Source organism: Euphorbia lathyris, chromosome 8 (genome assembly GCF_963576675.1).
Source record: "Euphorbia lathyris chromosome 8, ddEupLath1.1, whole genome shotgun sequence".
In the NCBI taxonomy this organism is placed as follows: domain Eukaryota; kingdom Viridiplantae; phylum Streptophyta; class Magnoliopsida; order Malpighiales; family Euphorbiaceae; genus Euphorbia; species Euphorbia lathyris.
Window position 1 is genome coordinate 16,323,862 of NC_088917.1, and position 20,310 is coordinate 16,344,171.

General features: G+C 34.3%; 2 protein-coding genes across 2 annotated transcripts; one reads left to right on the top strand and one right to left on the bottom strand.

Moving 5' to 3' along the window:
* The first annotated feature begins 6,785 nt into the window (after positions 1-6,785).
* LOC136202948 (uncharacterized) lies at positions 6,786-13,983 on the top strand. Its single transcript, XM_065993951.1, has 14 exons — positions 6,786-6,996; positions 7,098-7,234; positions 7,328-7,470; positions 7,912-8,054; positions 8,232-8,311; positions 8,564-8,821; positions 9,148-9,258; positions 9,466-9,588; positions 10,614-10,735; positions 10,811-10,880; positions 11,449-11,541; positions 11,899-12,026; positions 12,346-12,487; positions 13,372-13,983. Exons 1-14 carry the CDS (start codon positions 6,858-6,860, stop codon positions 13,492-13,494), a joined length of 1,812 nt encoding a protein of 603 aa, XP_065850023.1. The 5' UTR covers positions 6,786-6,857; the 3' UTR covers positions 13,495-13,983.
* A 5,216-nt stretch (positions 13,984-19,199) lies between these two features.
* On the bottom strand, positions 19,200-20,056 carry LOC136203860 (uncharacterized). Its single transcript, XM_065995085.1, has one exon. The coding sequence runs from the start codon at positions 20,028-20,030 to the stop codon at positions 19,200-19,202; it is 831 nt and encodes a 276-aa protein (XP_065851157.1). The 5' UTR covers positions 20,031-20,056.
* Positions 20,057-20,310: the final 254 nt, after the last annotated feature.

Sequence of the window (20,310 nt, forward strand, 5' to 3'; positions counted from 1 at the left end):
CAAAAAAACCCAATCCTGAATATGCGTCTGATCTGCGTCCCATTGCTTTATGTAACGTGATTTACAAAATTCTTTCGAAAGTTCTGGCAAATAGACTTAAAGTGGTACTTCCTAGAATCATCTCAGAACAGCAGAGTGCCTTTATCCCAGAAAGGATGATATCCGACAATGTGATGCTCGCTTTTGAGGTAAATCATTACCTTAACAGGAAAACACAAGGAAAAACAGGTTATGCTTCAATAAAATTAGATATGGCTAAGGCTTATGATAGAGTGGAATGGAAATTTCTTGAGGAAATTATGCTAAAATTGGGTTTTGCACCACAATGGATCCAGTTGTTGATGCAGTGTGTTTCTAAAGCAAAGTACAATATCATCAATGGATCTCATGAAGTTGGTCCCATTATTCCACAGAGGGGCCTAAGACAGGGAGATCCAATTTCACCATATCTGTTCTTAATCTGTGCTGAAGGGCTATCTGCTTCATTATCTGCTCTAGAAGCAAGGGGTAACATTCATGGCTGTGCGGTTGCAGCACAGGCTCCGGCAATTACTCACTTGTTTTTTTTGCTGACGATAGTTACTTGTTTTTCAGGGCAAACATGGAGGAATGTAATGCAATCAAATAGTGTCTTCAACATTATGAGCAAGCTTCGGGGTAGAAAATAAATCTTTCTAAGTCTTCCCTCCATTTCAGCAGAAATGTATTAACAGAGACTTGCTCACTTATTGGTGCTTGTCTGGGTGTGGGTGTTGTTTCTAATTCGGACAAATACCTTGGTCTTCCATCGCTAATAGGAAGAAACAAAAGGGAAGTGTTCGAATATCTGGAGCTTATGATCAGAAAACGAATCAACAGTTGGAAAGTTAGGTTTTTATGAAAGGCCGAGAAGGAAGTTCTTATCAAGTCAGTGTTACAATCACTTCCTTCCTATGTTATGAGTATGTTTCTTGTTCCAAATACACTATGTGTAGATCTGGAAAAATTACTTAATTCGTTCTGGTGGGGGTCTGAAGACGGTGATGGGAAAAAGATTCATTGGAAGTCTTGGAAGAAGCTTTGTGAGCCTAAAAATAAAGGTGGCCTGGGTTTTAAAAATTTCCACAGATTCAACATTGCACTCTTAGCCAAGCAGGCCTGACGTTTGTTGGTAAGACCATCCTCCCTGGTAGCTAAATTTTTTAAGGCTCGTTACTTCCCACATTCTTCAATTCTTGAAGCTGAAGTAAGAGCTAATCCAAGTTATATTTGGCGTAGTATCCTTGCTGGTCTTCCACTGTTGAAATCACAAATTCGTATTCTTATCGGTTCAGGGGAGGAGGTGAATGTATGGACTGATCCTTGGCTACCTGATGAAATCAATCCATATGTTGATAGTATTGCGCCACTTGGTGATGAATCATTTACAGTGGCTATGTTGCGATCTGATAGGAATGGTGGGTGGGATCATTCCATTTTGCAGAGTCTATTCTCGGTAAGGGATATAATACTTATTTCTAAAATCACTCTGAGTCAGAGAGAGACACAGGATCGTTGGTGGTGGAGGTTAGAACGAAATGGGGCCTATTCGGTTAAAAGTGGCTATAGTTTCCTGCAAAATAATAGTGTTAATGTTCAAGAGGTTGAGATGGGTAGGGTTCTGAACAACATTTGGAGGATTAAAATCCCTCCTAAAGTTCGACATCTGATGTGGAGAGCAAGCACTCTGTGTCTGCCAACAAGATCCGAGAGAGTAAAGAAACGAATCAATATCCCAACACTTTGTCCTCGATGTAATATTCATGATGAAACTATCCTACATGCGCTAGTCACCTATCCGGAAGTAAGACAAGTTTGGATGATGTCTAAGGTAGGAGATCTGAGCTCTCGGGTTAGTAGCTTCTGTGATTTCTAGGCTTTTATTATAAATCACCATGATAATATATCTGTTGAGATTGCTGCTACGTTATGCTGGGCAATTTGGAATGATAGAAATAGGCTGGTGTGGGAAGAGAATCGACAACCTCGTGTTGTTTCTTATAACAATGCAACAATGTTTCTGAACAGTTGACGCTGCTCTATTCCAGGATATAGGTCATGCTGGTTTTGGTTTTGTATTAAGGTATCATGAGGGGTGTTTCATAGCTTCTGGTAATGGTGTGATCAATAACTGTCAGGATCCGCTATTGGCTGAAGGAATGAGTTGCCGTGAAGGTCTTAGTTGGTTGAAGAAGGAAGGTTATCCGAATGTTCATCTGGAAATGGATTCTCAGCTCTTGGTTCTTGCAATTTTTGGAACTACAGAACTAGTTTCCCCTTTTGGCATTATTGTTGATGATTGTAAAGCTCTGATTAGTGAGCTAAATATTTTATCTGTTTCTTTCATTAGGAGGTCAGCGAATAAGATTGCTCATATACTTGCAAGAGCGTCTAGTTCTGTGTCTGATTATGGGATATGGAAACATAATCCCTCTCAGTTCATTTGTAATGACTTAAGTGCTGATATTGAATAATAAAGTTTCTTTTGATTTCAAAAAAAAAAATGTCATAGATGAGAGTTCTTATATTAAGCACCCGGTCTTCCATATCATTCGGAGGACCCCAATTCACATTTGGACACGTGTATTGTGATCCCACATAATAATTAAAATAGTGGAACCTCTTATAATATATATGGGTCCATGTTACACGTGTCAAAATATGTATGGGAGGTCCTCCATTTGACATGGAGAACCGGGTGCTTCTAATAATTTGCCCATAGATGATATAATTGATAACTTAATATTGGGGAATTAGGCGAATTTCGAAGTGATGTGGTGAATCCGTGTGTCAACCTGCAACTATACAGAAGTAAGATCAAGGGAGGACTTTGGACGACAAACCTGTTCCAATGTCTAAGTCGGTTTATGGAAACTAGATGATGATCATAATCAGTAAACAAATATGTAAGGTAAGATTTAATGGAAATAAATGAATCTCTTTATTTCAAGCTGAACTTACTCATCTGTAGAAGACGATTACAAATTGTGGAGCGATGTGCCACGTGTTTTCTGTTGAGAGGAGGGGGTGTGCCCATATATCGAGACTTGATATCCCTCAAGATCAATTGGCTTGTGATTCCTAGGACCAGGTACGATTATGTCAACGACTCAATCCATGACTGGGTCTAACGAGACTTTTCGAGTCAAGCTTTTGTACATAGTCACTTTGATGTATTTAGCTGAGGAGGCACTACATATTTTATGGTGCCACATAACATAATTATATTTATCTGATATCAGATGTCCATCGGGACAAATTTATCGTTTTTTAGGATGAGAAATCATTAGTTTTGGGAAGCGTTGTACTTGTCGTTTTTTGATAAGTTAATGGAGGAAGGATTTGAATTTTGATACATTTTTTAATTTTTTTTAAAAAGGACTGTTAAAAAGGTATGTGGCTCCTGACGGTTGATTTACCTCTTTTCCAGCACTCAGAAATGCACTTATCATAGCTCATTTTTCTATGCTTATTGGGGTCTTTTTAATTGACACTGATTCCCCTCTATTCTTCCACTTGTTGTTGTTTTTCTATTTTTGAGGGGCATACCATGGGTTTTTAGTGATGTCATCTATTAATTTGTTTTCCCTTTTGAGTAGTATAAAAAGGGTGAATGATATTGGATGCATTTCTTATCCGATTGCGTTATCCTCGATTTTTTCATTGTCTTTCTAGCGACTAGAAGGTTCTTTTGAGGGGCAACTTATTGCCTTTTTCAGATTGGTTTTGCGGAGATTGTGGTTACATTGATGATGGATGTGTTTTCCCTCCCATCTTTTTGGTTGAGCGAACATGTCAGGTATTTATGCCTTATATGTTGGTTTAAGGTGGCGATTTTCTCTTATGAACAATGTTCTGAGGATTTCGGAGGGAATTACATCATTTCTTTCCTAGCCTTTCTGGGTCCTTAGGGGGAGCTTTTGGCCTTTTATGAGGATTATGTTTGTCCTAAGTTTCCAGGTGAATGGTATTGCCTTTTGTCGTTCCTTGAAACTCGAACTACATAGTAAGTGGAAGGAGGAGGAGGAAGTAGGGGTGGCAATGGGGCAGGGTTGCATCCCCCATTCCACCCCCAATATTTTCGGGTGCGGTTTCGGAAAATCCCCAAAAAAATGCTCGGGGATTTTTTAGCACCCACACCCGCCCGTACGGTTTTCCATGGGTGACGGAGAATCCCCAAAACCCAAATAAAATTTTAAATTTTAAAAAGTTTAGTACAGAAATATACCAATACATTGGCTTATACCACACTGTTTAAAAAAAAAATGTATTCAATTAGTAATCAACGTTAATATTCATACAATTAGTAATAAAAAAACAAAAAAAAAGTTTCATATTAATGTTCTTAATACAAAACAAGTTGACGATTAAGCAAGATGACCAGTTGAAGTTCACACATTAAATATAAGCATAAACATGATACTCAGGTCATTATTTTTATAAAACAGCCTCACTATATAAGTTTTTTTTCATACTTGCACATCATCCATTATTTCATTCCTCCATAAACTAATTCCTCCATAAAAAAAATTAATTATAGAAATCCAAATTAAATTACTTTAAATATAGTCTATATTATATTGTATTTTTTTAAAGTAAATCTAAATATTAATCAAAATTTTTATTTAAAGAAACTTTATTAAGGTTTTTTTTATTTTAAATTAAAAATAATTTTTAATATATAATATTATTTTTCGAGGATTTTTCGGTTATTTTTACGGTCGGTTTTTCGGGGACGGTGCGGAGATCCCCACGGTTCGGGGATAGTAACACTCACCCCGACCAAATTTAATATTCGGGGCTAAAATTTCCCCCGCCCCCAACCCAATACCCAAAAATTTCGGCTTTTCCCCGGCCCCGTCGGTTTGGATCCCCACGGTTTTCGGTTTTTCTCCGCCCCATTGCCATCCCTAGGAGGAAGGGTTAATTGGTAGCCTAGCCTTACTTGTACCCTTTAGCCTACCATATCCAGACTGGTGTTCATTCCTCTTGTCCCTTTTCATACGACGTGCAATTGATCGTGAGTCAGTCTTCGTTGGCGTCTTATGTTTTATTCCTTTGTTTTAGTTTTTTGTTTGTTACAGGAGTTAGATGAAGTAACTGTTGCTTACACTGACTTATTTTTCTCATGAACCTCCTTTTAAAAATCGACCCCCATCGCGTCAAGAGGGAGCTGCACGCCTCTAATTTATGGACAATTGACTCCCTCCTATGATCTACCCAACAATTTGTTAGAATAGCAGCGAAGCCATCTTCTTTAATCCATGCCATCTCGAAATGGAAACAGTTGGGATGCCTGCTCTGCGCATAAAGGTTTGTTTCCAACAGTAGCGGGGAATGATCGGACTATGAGACATGAAATACAATAGCATGTATTTATCAAATTTATGTAACCAAATAGTTGAACCAAATGCTTGATTGAGTTTTTCCCGAACCCAGTGATCAGAACATTTGCCACTTTCTAAGTAAAAGAGCTAGCTCTCACACAAAGCTCATGGAGATCATTAGACAAGATCACCTCAAAAAATTGTGAAATTAAAGACAATAGATAACCAGGCCCTCCTAATTTCTCCTCTTGTGCAAGAATGCAATTAAAATATCTGATGATATACCATGGTAAAATAGAGCTATTAGCAGTATGATTAAGAAGTTCCCATAACTCCCGATGATGACTCCTATCATAAAATCCATAAAAGTCAACTAGACGCCAATCACCCCTTACCAGATCCCCGATAGCTAGTTCAATATGATGGTAAGAAAAAGAAGTAACCGAGATTCCATTTGACTATTTCCACATCATTGCAAGACCACCACTGTGACCCCAAGCATCCACTACAACGCAACTGTCAAACAAAAACTTCCTCCTCCATCCGAGTTTTGTCAACAAGAGTTTCAAGTACAAACATCACCGTCGACTTGTAAACTTTAACAAGCTCACCTAACAATTACTAGGAGTTGCCTCGACCGTTCCAGCTTAACTTATTGATATTAACATATCAATTATATCATTTGTGAGAAATAAAATTAATTTAACTATTAACATATTCTTTCTAAAAAAAGAAAACTACTAACATATATATATTTTTTTAAATAATAATAATTGTTTGAGGTTGAATAATCTAGGGTAATTATAAAAAAGTATCATGTGGGTTGATCGATTTGTGATGTGGTACCTATGAGTTTTTTTACAAACACAATCTCGAGGTTGTTACTGTTAACATGGATTCCGATAAGAAACTTTTAACTAGAAATCGCGGCAACTAGATGGATTCTGTTAAGTTGCTGACATGGCACATGAATATTTTAGAAAAATCGAATTTTTGTTCTCTTCGCTTTCACTCTCCTTCTTCTTCCTTTCTTTTCTTCTCTTTCTTCTTCTTTTTCTTCCTCATTTCTTCTCTTCTTCTTCCTTTTTTTTTCTTTTAATTATGGAATTCCAGATGTTGAACGTCCGGAATTTTCAGACGTTCATCACTTCTGGAGTTTTCAGACATGAAGTTCATATTTGGAAATTCCAGATGTGAACAATACGTCTGGAAATTTTAGAATTTTAAAAAAAACAATAAAAAAATTAAAAAAATTAAAAATTCGTTTTTTCTTTAAGGGAATAAAAAAACAAAAATCTAATAAAACAAGGAAACTCGCTTGACTGCATGAATGGCGGGTGTTCTTCCACGTCACGATAGTTTAATTCGTCCACGTTTCTTATGATTCAGCAGCCACGTCACCTAACTCCCTGCTTACAATTACAGTTGCAGCGGCGGGAGCTGATGTGTTTCTGAAAAATCTCGCGATCTCAAGGGGGGAGAAGAAGAGTAAGGGGAAAATCCTGGAATCCAATGAGGAGATTATCCTCAATTTCATCCCTTATATCGCTAGGGTTTTCTCAATCAAGATCAACCTCCAATCAGTTTCAAATCAATATAATTCGCTTTCACTCTGATGATCCTTCCCTGCTTTCCTCCGCAAAATCTTCAGGTTCCATCCACATTTTTCTCTCTTTGGCATAAAATTTTATTTGAACTTGCTCTGGTGCACTATTTAGGTTTGAATGATGAAGTGGAAAATGATTCGTCCAGGGATTCTAGCTCGCTATAGGAATTTGGTTGATCAAGGGAAGCTACAGCATGATTCTTACCAGGAAAAGGTTGCTATTGAATTAGAAAATTTGCTTGGAAGATTGGAACAATACGAGAGAGATATGGAGGAGTATCATGTACGATTTTTATGTTAATGTTATTTCATTTATGTAGTTTCGCATTGTAGTTTCTTGTTGTGAGGAGTTGCGTCTTCTACATATCTTTTGCAGGTAAATCTAGCGAACTGGGAGAAGGATAGGGAGAATGAGATGCGCAAGCTTTTGACAGTAGAAGCTGAGCAGAAACAGCAAGGAGGCATGTGGACATCAGTAGATAAGCATCGCAAAGGACTTCTGGAAAAATGGATGTCTAGGTAATGCGCAATTTGCAAATGTATTTGATGTGAGCTTGATTATCAATACATCGTATGTTGACGATTTTAGAAAGTTAGGATAAATCATGTTCATCTTTACTCATTGATTAAACGTATATTTGGTCTAAGAATTGACTATTGTGCAGAAGACCAGAAGAAAAGGAGTACATAATAATCCTTAATCATTCTACATTCTGATGCATTTTTCACATAATAATGGCACTGTATTCACAAATTTGTGGCTCATGGTTAACCTTCTTTTATTTTGCATATCAATAATCATTATGCAAATTGGACTTAAACTCTGTATTCGGCAACTTCTTCATTTCTCTGTCGAACTGTTCAATGAAAAATCCTTATCTTAAAATTTCTCTGCACAAGTATTTTGACTCTTTATTCATTCCATTTCTTTTGTTTCAATTTGAATTTTATTTGACTTAGGAAGAAGCCTGAGGTTGAATCTGGAGTGGGTCGATGGGTTTCATACTTGAATAGAGAAAGGAAGTTAGATTCCCTTGTTGGCCGTCGCCCAATTGCTCCTCCTGCTCCAAAGGGACTTTACATATATGGCAACGTTGGAAGTGGTATGTTTTTAATCCTATTCATGGTCAGATGTGAATTCAACGTTTTAAATTTTGTTTTTACATCTATTTATGAAAGGTATATGATATATCAATTTTTCTCATTTTAGCTGTTTTCCATTCTGAACTTGCATATAAATTTGTTAGTTCATGTGAATAAAGCACCTCTTGATACTGCAGGGAAGACTATGCTGATGGATATGTTTTATGGTGTCACCAAAGGAATTGTTAAACATAGGAGACGATTTCACTTTCATGAGGTCAATCTCTTAATGTGCTTTCATGATGGTGTGACAATTCTTGTATCTTTATGGTGCTTGAAAGCTGAATGCAAGCCCTAATGTGCATGTCCATGCATACATGATGGAGAATTTGGGAAGGATGCTGTTTCTGTATCTGATGAGTTGTCTGGAAATTATGGTTTCTGAGAGTCTAATTACATGTTTAGTGAAGATCCACATGAATGCTATTTTCAGGAAATAAAAATTCTTACTTACGGTACTTCTTTGCAGGCCATGCTGAATATAAACGAGCATATGCATAAGATATGGAAGAATCAGGTGGAGGAACAGTCTTTGCATTCAAACATATCCAGCTGGATTATGAATCTACCTTTTGATATGAAAGTCAAGGAATGGTTAGCTGCAGAAGAAAAATATAAGCAACAGGTGCAGATGAAAAACATTCTTCCTGCTGTAGCAGACAAGTTTCTGCTAGATCGACAAGCAGATGAAAAGGGCGCCAGCCTTCTTTGCTTCGATGAAATACAGGTATGGAGAAAAATGTCCTAGACTGGCCTTTATGATATGATTTCAGTCCTTTTGATTGTGCTCTGTAGCTTGGTGGTCCTAGCCTGGCTTATTTCAACTCATGTATCTTCTGCTACTGCTTGATAATTTTTTGCATGTCATAGGACAATCTGTCTAAGTTTCTTATATTTTCTACTCTTAATTTTATTCACAAATGCACGAAAGGAACATTTAAAAACCGTAATTACATGCTAGAACTTGTGAAGTTGAAAGGTGGCTGACTGAATTCGTAACTCATTTGACCACTTAAAATTTGCCCACTTAAAATTTGCGCTTTTATATTACAGACAGTTGATGTATTTGCTATTGTGGCCTTATCTGGAATTCTAAGCAGATTGTTGACTACTGGAACAGTTCTTGTGGCAACCAGTAATCGGGAGCCAAAGGATTTGAATCAGGTAGGTGGTCATGTGGGCTCAAATATCTTTCAGATATGTTTTCTTTCCTGAAATTTTGTTCTTTTGATTCTATGTTCCTGGACCTAACACATTTCTGGGTTGGTAGAAGTCCCTTGATGTCTTTCTATACTTGCATACCGAAGTCAAATTTGTCTTCAAGCATGGAACATGAAGCTTGATTTTTCATCTCATTTGTTGCATCTGCAGGATGGTATGCAGAAAGAGATCTTCCAAAAATTGGTTTCAAAATTGGACGACCACTGTGAGATAGTTCTGATTGGAAGTGAGATTGATTATCGGCGCTCTATAGCTCAGAGCTCTAAAGACCAGGTGAAATGCTAATTGTTTCATTATATTGTCTGTTTTAGCTGACTTGCCTTCCAAAATTTTCTTCATTGAATTAGTAAACTTTATTTGTTTAGTATTTTAAATCTCTTAAGATTCTTAAAAGTTTAAACTGAAATATCAGCAATATGTATTGTTGAATAAATGTGAAGGACTTAATTGAATAATTTTGTTTTATTTGAACCAAACACAAAGTAGAATACAATGTAACCTCACTCACACGTAACACTCGAGACTAACCCACTTGCCACTCAAACAATTGTCTTTGCTGTATTTTCTCTTGCACTACCTAACACATCGCCACCTTTCTCTAATTTATATTGATAATTGGTCGGTGGCATACAAATTTTAAGCCACAAATTGTGTCGGTTACATAACTAGACAATGTCAATAATTAAAAAATCTAGATATTATGTATAGATATTTATATTTGGTCAAATAAACCATCCGGAAAAATCTGTGAAACTTCTTGAGTTGATGCTGCAATTTTAATATGTATTGTTTTCTAATCCCAGTTCAAAGTGAAATTTTTTGAACTTTTCAAAGATTATCTTACACTCTTTAATTCAACTATTCTTGTCAGGATGCAATTTCATGATGTATCTTGTTGTTAGGCATTTTAATTTTAGTATGCCTCTCTAATTTAGTGAGAAATGTGACTCTCTGAATACTTGACAGAAGGCTGAGGCATGTTATTTATCTCCCACATAACAAATTGTTGATCAAAAGGGTTTTCTTTTAACACTTCTACTTACTCTTACTTATAGCAGTACAGAATATCTAGATTATTCTTTTGCTTCAAAGTGTAATTTCATTGATCATTCCCAATTTTACCATTGAGCTCTCTCTCATGTCTTGGGATGTTTCACTTCTAGTTGTCAGTTCTCATAGATCAGTACTCTATTTGAATTGGAGTGAGGTAGCATAGGCGAATTCAACTCCCAACCAATAATAGTGGTGTCAAATTTTGCTCGGGCTAGGTGGTTGAAATTATAGCTGTACACATGCAGGTTCACCATTTCTGGCCATTGGATAACAATGCTGCGAAGGAGTTCGAGAAAATGTGGCATCAGGTCACAGACCAATTGGGAGGAGAAATCACATCTGCAACTGTCCCAATTATGTTTGGAAGGTACTCCCACACATATTTAATTTATTTAGTAAAATGTTCTATCCAATTTAAGCAGTGTATTCTGTTTTCAATTAGAACGTTGGAGGTTTCCCAAAGCTGTAAAGGAGTTGGAAGATTCACCTTCGAGTATCTATGTGGTCAGCCGGTATCGCACTTGCTCTCTAGTAATTTTGATTATTTCTGCCTTCACTTTTGTTTAATGATGTCTTTGGTTTTTATGCCAGTGATACACTATTTGCTCATTTATATTGTGAAAAGATTTGTTGGTAGCATGTGACTTTGTTTACCCATTTATCTGTCTCAAATTTATCTAATGTTTTTGGAAGCATCAGATTACCATGAAAAAAATGTGAAAAGATAAGGAGAAAAACAGATAAGGACTAATGTAAATCTAACAAAACAAGTAATGATATCAAAATAGTTTTCCATGCATAAGAGAGATGAACAAAGCTGCCTGAAAATCTCTTCTAAAAAATTGAGACTCAAAATACTGGGTGAGCAAGTTACAAGTTTTTTTTATCTTCAAAGCATACTTGATGAAAAAGAAAACTACACAACTTTAACCTCTGAATTTAGAAAATTTCTCTAATATGAAATTTCTGGTCCCTCTTTTTATTTCAACTCTGACATTTTCAAGGATTTTGAAAATTTTAGATTTATTGTATCCCCTTTCTATGTGTTTTGACTTGCCTTATTATTTTGATTATATGCAGCGGTGGGCAGCGGATTATATTGCAGTTGCAAAAAATTATCACACTGTTTTCATCTCTGACATTCCAACAATGAGCATGCGAATCGGTGACAAAGTAACGTCATTTATTTTTACTATCTAAAGACATATACTTGCATACAAGACCTGAAAATTAAAATGGTATTTGCTGATGTTTAAGGTCAAGCTAAGTGATGGTGTAAAACTCTTACATTGAATTAGATTTATGAATCGGATTCCAATTGAGAGGAGAATCGAAGTGAAATTTGAATGAAGAAAGGAAGAGAGAGAGAGAGCACATATTCATGACCCCTTCTGTCCTTTTCCATCTCTAATGAATCATAGAATAAGGTTAAACATGCACACAAACTGATGTGCAGATTTTTATGCACTATATCATGGCAAATTCAGAATCTTCTTCAAATAATAAAATCCCATTTTCTGGTTTTTCCAGGCACGTAGATTTATCACTCTCGTAGATGAGCTGTACAATCATCATTGCTGCCTCTACTGTACTGCAGCTTCATCTATTGATGACCTGTTTCAAGGAACTGACGAGGGTACACTCTTTGATTTGGAAAGGTAGTTCAGTCCAGACTTTTTGTTTGTCTTAGTCTTGATTGTGACATGAGACATGGGAGTGAGGAAGCATTTGAACCTTCTACCTCTTTTTCTTCATTTAATTTCAATATAAACATATTGTCCATGTCTTTCAGTAGTATGACAACCCTACCATTCCTTCCTTCTGAAGATTATCAATTTTTTGCATTTATATATCATACATAATCATGTGGAACATATAGATCACATAACATGATTGTGATACCGTAACCCGTTATCCCAATCCTATTCTTAAGTAGACATCTTTAATCTGTTTGCTTGTTTACTTTGGGTTATGCAGTTTTCAGTTTGAAGCAGAGCCAGAAGGTGCAAAACTTCGTAGAGATGTCTTAGCTGAAGGCAGTGTGAGCGCTGTGGGTGCACCAGCTGGCATAGTTTCCATGCTATCTGGCCAAGAAGAGATGTTTGCCTTTCGTCGAGCAGTAAGTGGTTTTAAACCTTGTCTCTTTTCTCTGTACTCCTTTTATCTTTGGTGAAAATAAAAAAATATCAGCAATATTTATATTATGAGAAAAGTACAAAAAAATAACGCATGTGGTTTTAGGGAGTTAAAATTATGGATTTGAAAGTATAAGAATGTGAATCTTTTTCGTTGCAAAAGAAAAAATATGCTTTACACTATTGGGAAAAAAAGGAAAAGGAAAAAAAAGAAAAGGAGTTGACCTAATGCGTATCTAGCCTTGTGTAGAAAAGTCAACTGCTCCCTTGTATTTTAAAAATATTCTATTTACCTCTTGAACTTGTTTAAAGTGACATATTCATTTCGTAAAGTTATCCATAGCTTCCGAACTTTCTTACAGGGATCAATTGGATTGGACCCTTAAACTTGCTTAAAAGTGTATGCACTTCAAGTTGTCCTAAATCTCCCATTGTTCTATCAAGTGGATTTAGAGGGTCAACAAATCACTTTAAGCAAATTTAGGGGTAAATAGGACGTTATCAAAGTATAAGAATGTAGTTGACTTTTCTAGACAAGTACATAGGCTAGAGATTATTAGGCTAGAGGAATTTGACTAAGATATTAGTCTTCGAAGATGTGGCATGTTAACTTCGATGATGTGACACGTTGACTTCGATAATGTAACACATTGGCTTTGTTGATCTCATACACTGAATTATTAATGCTAAATGTGTAATACACATAACCTCTTTTGCAATAGAAATTACCGCATTCCACTTGCAAATCCATGAAACCACATCTTTATGAAACCACATGTTTAAAGAGTTGCTAGAAAAGTAAGGTGATCATTTGATCCATATCTTGTTTTAGTAGAAATGAGATAATTTGGAGACGCTCTCTCTGTAGGTTTCACGATTGATTGAAATGCAGACACCTCTATACCTGGAAGGTGTTAAAATGCTTCATCCTTATTTCCATAGGCAACACCAAACACTTGGAAGTGACATTTCAATGAGTTTACAACAATAATGGTAATGTTATTCATAATTCACTCCTCACAAGTTATACATATACTATGTTATGTTATGTTAGTTCCAAGTAGATACCCGTACTTCGAACTAACAACCAATAAGAACACACCATTAAACATCACGGTAACATTATTCACTCCTAGTCTAGTTAAGGCCCCTTTGATAGCACTGCTTAATAATTTCTCCATTTTTCCCCATTATTGTCCAGTAATATTTGTGATTTCTTTACTCAAAAGTGGGCATAAAGACTACATTATTTAGGATACAGAAATAAAAACTTAGTAATGAATTGGTTCTTCTTGGCTTAAGCAATATCTGTTGTAGAATGGACACTATTTATTTTTGTAGTTAAAGGTCCTTATTCCCCCATATAACTACTGTTTTTGTTACTACTTTACTTCGTTATAATTCAAGACACTTTAAGGTTTGACAACCATTCATGTTGTGTAAGAAGAATTTATGAGCAAAAATATTGTGTTTAGTTTCAGTTGCTTAATCTTAATTCTTGTGTTATTAGCTTTGTTATTTACTTTGTTATTATGTTATAACAAAGTAAATGGCCTAAAAATGATTGTCGAACACCTCGAAATGCAACAATTTAAGAATTAAAATTGTTTAGAATTACATTAATAAAGTTTTTTATTATATAAAATCACCATTTTTGAGTTTTATTTTCTAAGCAAACAAGACTCAAATGACTTCAATATCAACCAGTTGCAAAATTAAAGTTAATACTTATTTTCATTATCTTTATAATGGCGGGTTAACCGATACTATAATGATTAAAATTTGAGTGATTTTATGTTGCGTTTTGAAATTTAGTGTCAGATAATATTAATAAAGGCCACCCATAAATGTAACTTACGGCTTTTAAAAGTCACAAATTTTGGAGGATTGATGAATTGTTCTTTTCTTTTTGGGAAAACAGAATCTTCATCACCTTACATCTTTAATAATTATGTAATTTGAAGAATAATAACCCATAAGAAGGAGGGGTTTAAAACTAGCTCAAGAGGTCCTATGATTCATTGTTTTGAGAAATGAACTTCGATTCTCTTGCAGTTCCTCTGGTTTATTTAATTATTATTTGACTTGAGTAATTGATTTTAGTTCAATTTTTAAAAGACGGTAACAAACGTTAAAACTCTATAATGTATTTTTATTTTTATTATAATAAACGTTAAAGATTTTATAATGTATTTTTATTTTTGTTACAAATACGTGAATTAAATAGTGTTAATAAAAAAACTAGAGATTATTAAGACTTAAAAGTACTATTTGGCCATTCACCTATCTAAAATGTTGATTTTGTATTAGTTATTAACGTAACAAAAAAATGTTAAAAAAAGGGTAATTAATTTATTAGTCCTTATATTTTGACAAAACACACTGTTTAGTTCCTGTATTTTTAAAAACACACGTTAAAATCCTTAACCTTTTTTTTGATGAACTGTTTAGTCCCTAACGTTTTTCTCGGTGAACTGTTTAGTCCCTACCGTTAGACTCTCATAAAGATTTTATTAGTCAATTTGAATTTGCGTTTTTCTTTTCCGTTATTTTCCTTTCCTTTAAACTTTACTGTATCTGAAATCAACTTTGAGTGTTCTTCTTCTTAATTTTCTTCTTAATCGTTCAAATTCGTAAGCATTGCGTCTTATCTTTTTCTTGTTCTCCATAGAAAAAACTTCTTCTTCTAAATTGGGTTTCTCTTCTGAAATTTGAAGGTAAATAGTAAAGAGTAATTTAGTCATTTCTGAATTTATAAACGATAAAAAATCTAATAGATAGACAGAATGACTAAACAGTTAGGTTAGGGACCTTACCATGTGTTTTTGAAAATACAGGGACTAAACAATATGTTTTCTCAAAATACAGGGACTAATAAATTAATTACCCTAAAAAAACATGAAAATGACCTCTAGTCTTTTCACCGTTTTACAGTATTCAAATAATCATACGTTTGATTAAAAAAAAAAAAAATTCACTGTATGTAAGCCTCTCTGTATGTAATCATTGATTTTGTTATGGATTTGGTCCTTACTTAACTTTTCCGTTGAGTTTAGGAGATGAGAACATCGATTTGGCGATTCTAATGTTGAAAATCACAAAATGGGAAAGGAGAAAATCGAGTTTGGAAGAATATACTGTAAATTAATTTCTATAATTTTGTTTTAGTTTTTAAGTTTTAATTTTTATCTTCCCTAATCAAGGAATTCTTATTTTTACTTCTCCATGTCAACAAGCCGAATCACCCTAACGATGTACGCAGTCTAAAATCGATGAAAAAGTTAAATAAGGGCATAATTCATAATAAAATCAATGATCAATGGTTCAATGTGGAAAAATAAATAATCAGGAGCTTAATCCTTTAAATAGCCAAAGTTTAGGGGCTTTCTTTTCACCTAAAAAAAAGTTGATAGGTTCCATTTATTTAAATGAAAAGAGAAAAAAAGAGAATAGACTGTATGCTCCTTATTTTCATAATAAATTTAATTTTGTTTTGTTTTTTTTGATAAATTACACCCATGACCATTGAATTTTACCAATGTATGATAACTAAATTTCAAAATGTAACATAAAAACCACATAGATTTACACTTTGCTATACCTATAACCACTAAATTTTAACTAATTCTTCAAAATGAGATTTAACAGCCTCAAAATGAATATATTCAAGAAATAAAGTTGTTCAAAATAATATTTACCATGAAATCACAATTTTTATTTTCTAAAATAACAATTTTTGGAGCTTTCTCTCTTTTCAAACAACACCTATGATCTCAAAATGATATTTTCTTAATTCGTAGAATATTATTAATTCTTAATTTTTTTTATTTTGAGATTGTCAACCGTCTTTTTGAGGCGTTGATTGATGTTTAGCGGGTACAAACTTAATAAAGTGTTAAGTTCAATGATTTTTATATTACATTTTAATATTCAATAGTTATACTGTGAAAATTAGTAAAATTCAATAACCATAGATGCAATTTATCCATTTTTTCTCGCAATATATTCAGTATCTACTATCTAATACTCTATAATTATAATTGATATAAACTAACAAATAGGGAATCAATGAATGAAAATATATTATGATTTACAATGTTTGTATAAGTTACAAAAATGTCTCCAATTTTAATTGTCAAAAGTAATTTAATTTTTAGTAGTGAAATTTTATCATAATTTAATAAATTGAGTCAATTTCAAATAAATTGAAAGTATCTCTTCTGTCATGAATCATGTCGTCTCTCGTTTACTTTTTTTTTTTTTTTGTTTGCCATATTTTTTTCATTTTCAAGTTGCCTTATCCCATTTTTCATTTTTTACTGTTTTTTTATGTTTTCTTTGTTTTTTTTTCTTTTAAATTTAATATGTTGAAAATAAATAAACTTGATTTAGATTTGAACAAAATTGATTGAATAATTTAATCTAGTTAAAATAATAGGTTTTGAGTAAAATTAATCTGTGTTAATCACCAATCCAAATCAAAATCAATCACATCCAATTCTACATAGTATCCATGGATTGGATTGGTTATTTAAAACTAATCGATGAATTACTCCTTCCTTAATTGGATTGGCGCATGAATACCCTAATTTAAATTATGACAATTAATCATGTATAGAAAACAAAACAATAATATATATTTAACCATGGTGGATAAGTAGCATCAGTGGTTACAAAAGTTTGAACAATGTCCTAAAAAAGCCATAAAAGTTTAATTTATCTCAATAAAAGCACTTAAGTTTATTTTTGTCCCATAAGTCACTTTGAACGTTTTCGATCATTTTTTTCGTCGGAGTTGATTATGTGATATAGGATCACATGTTTCAATGCCATGTGGCATAATAAAAAAAATCTATAATTAAAAAAAATCGTTTGCGATGTGCGTTCAGATTGCGCATTGACAAGGTCAATTGCGAAGAAACATCGGTATTGACCTTGTCAATAGCGACCCTTCCCCAAAACGCCTTCTCTATTGACAAGGTCAATTGCGACGCACTTTTGGAGCTTCGCAATTGACCTTGGTGCATCCCTAAGCAATGCCTCTTTTTAGCGACGCGTAAGATGCATTACTAATGAGATTAATAGCGCGTCACTACTGCCCTTTTTGACACTAGTGGCAGTCTCTTTTCAATGCTAATAGAGTGTGTTAGGAAAAGAGTAAAAGTTATTTTTAGGCCTAATTGACTATTATTTTAAATTTTTGTATCCATTGGTTCCTTGTCAGGTAGAACAGTGACGAATAGAAGATTAAATTTTTGAGGTGTTAAATAGATATGGAAGTTAAATCAACCTTGACTAGAATTGCAAAACAACACTTTCTTTAGACTAAAACCTTCTCCTTAGACAAAATCTCAAGTGTTATTTGGTGGGTTTGTGTGAACTACAAGTATCTTAATTCTGTGCATAAAGTCATCACTACAAGAAAAAAAAGATATTTAATGACAAGAAATACCGTCACTAGAAGTATAATTCCTCTCATTATAGGTTTTTAATGAGAGGAATATTCACCTTGAGAAATCCTTTTTACTAAAAGTATCAACAACAGGGACTAGTAGACTGTGCTACTTTATAATGAGAGTGCGGATCTAGCACATGTAAGTTTTGATGGAGAAGTTATATATGTAACTTTATCCTGATGACACTTTTCAGAATTTTCCAAAATAAAAAACACGGTATTCGTTGGAGGAAATAAATGAGGTGCCCGTTCTAGTATCAAAATTTATTGTAAGCAAAATTCGTTAGTAGTATACATGTTTGTAAAACAGTAATGATAACATTAGTGATTCAGAATTCCATTTGTAAATGCAATATACAAGCTTATTTTTATGCAGGTGTCCATTTTACATGGTATATTCTGTCGAATTTTCAATAGCACATTCTATAGAATCTTTAACACTTGTTTTGCAAAATTGATATTGTAATTTTACACCGAAAAAAATTTCTGTAATTAAAAAATAATAGTTTGATGCCCGTTGAAATTGACAAGGTCAATAGTGATGGTCTTGGAAGGAGCGTTCCAATTGATAAGGTCAATAGCGATGTATGTTGGAACATTTGGATAAACGTGCTCAAAATGGCGTCGTTTTAGAAAAGGTCAATTGCGACGAAAATTTGGAGCGTCGCAATTGACTATGGGTCAATTGTGACCTGCATTTAAGACACGTTTGGCGCAAAGGTGACGAGTGCACTACCGACGTGAAAAACGCGTTAATAACGACACTAAAATCAGAAGTAATTACATCATAATTATCAGTTTTTCCATCTCCAACTGCTCCAAAATCTTTCACATTAAACATAATCATTCCATCACCAATGCTTAATAAATTAGATATAACAATTAAAAATACCCAAACCAAAGCTTGAAGTATTAAACCCTGCATTTTAACTTTAAGAAATAAAGAAACAGTAAAATATTCTATTACTGAATGGATTAATCAGAAAACACACCAGGTAAAATCACTCATGCATTTCCTGGGATTCATGAATAGCCCCTTACTTGTACAAAATCAAATTCAGTACCTAGAAAATGATGTGCTTTCTATAGATTGCTTGTACAAAATGAAATTCAATACCTAGAAAATAATGTGCTTTCCATAGATTAATTTACTTGAAATAGCTTACAACAACAGAAAAATGAATACAAAACAACATTATTATTATTATATTTTTTTTCGTTACATAATAGAGCATATATTCTTACTCTCTACGTTCATATTTACGGGCCCAAATATGTTTCCCCTTGATCCTAAACTTCGCTATAGGATTTCCGTTCAAGATTTTATCAACGGATGCAATAGAATCGAGAACCATTTTGCCAAACAATGGCTGTTCATTTCCGGGTGTTTTATGTTGCATCTTAACATCAACGACACCCACACCAATTAACTCACTAAAAAGATTTATAACCTCCTCTCTAGTCACTGGAAAACCTCTTGAAAACGTGAGGAACATAGTCCGGTCATCTTCGGAGACGGTTTTACTAGGATTCCAGCTCCACAATTCATCTTGAGGGAAGTCAAAATCCACTGCCCTAGGAAGAATGCTCACATTCCCGAAAACTCGATGAGGAAAACCGGGCATTACTAGCGCTTGGCTTGAGCTTGAGCTTGAAGATCCTAGAACAAGTTGTAGCATGTCAGTGAAAATCGTTGAACACACGGAGTTAAGTAAGTACTTGATTCCTGTAATAGCTGAAAATTTATGAAGGCTGAACATTTGTAAAGAAAGTTCTTTGTCCACTAGCCTAGAAGTGAGAGGGATTTCTGCTGACATTTCTTCTTTTAAGTTTGGATCAAGACATTTGAGACATAACACAGCCTCATTAGCAATAGCATTCAGCAAAACTTGAGAGAGGGGGACGAGCTTTATGACAATGTTCTTATAGCCAATTGTTTCGAGCCATAGCCACATGGCCATGACTAGTAGCGTCTGTGCTGGGTCTCGAATCAACTGAAAAACCATTCGAGAGAAGACCTCTCGATCCATTGAATGAAAGGCATGAAGCTCCTCTATCGTAATTGAAGCCATTGAACTTACAGAAGTTAAGCTACCTAGAAATTTAAAGGAGTATGCTGCCCAGAAATTTAAGAAGAGGTATGCTAATTGAGAGAATAACTTACAGAGTATGGTGTTTATATAATGATATTGTGGAGATGAATAAGTTCCTGCTAATTGTACAGATGCATGAATGGGCAAAGTGACAAAAGTTTAGCTTATATTTGGTAGCCATTGCTGGTGATGACTGTACTTTCCTCATTTTGGATCTTTACTGCCATAATAAAAACTATGCTAATATGGTAACTTGTTT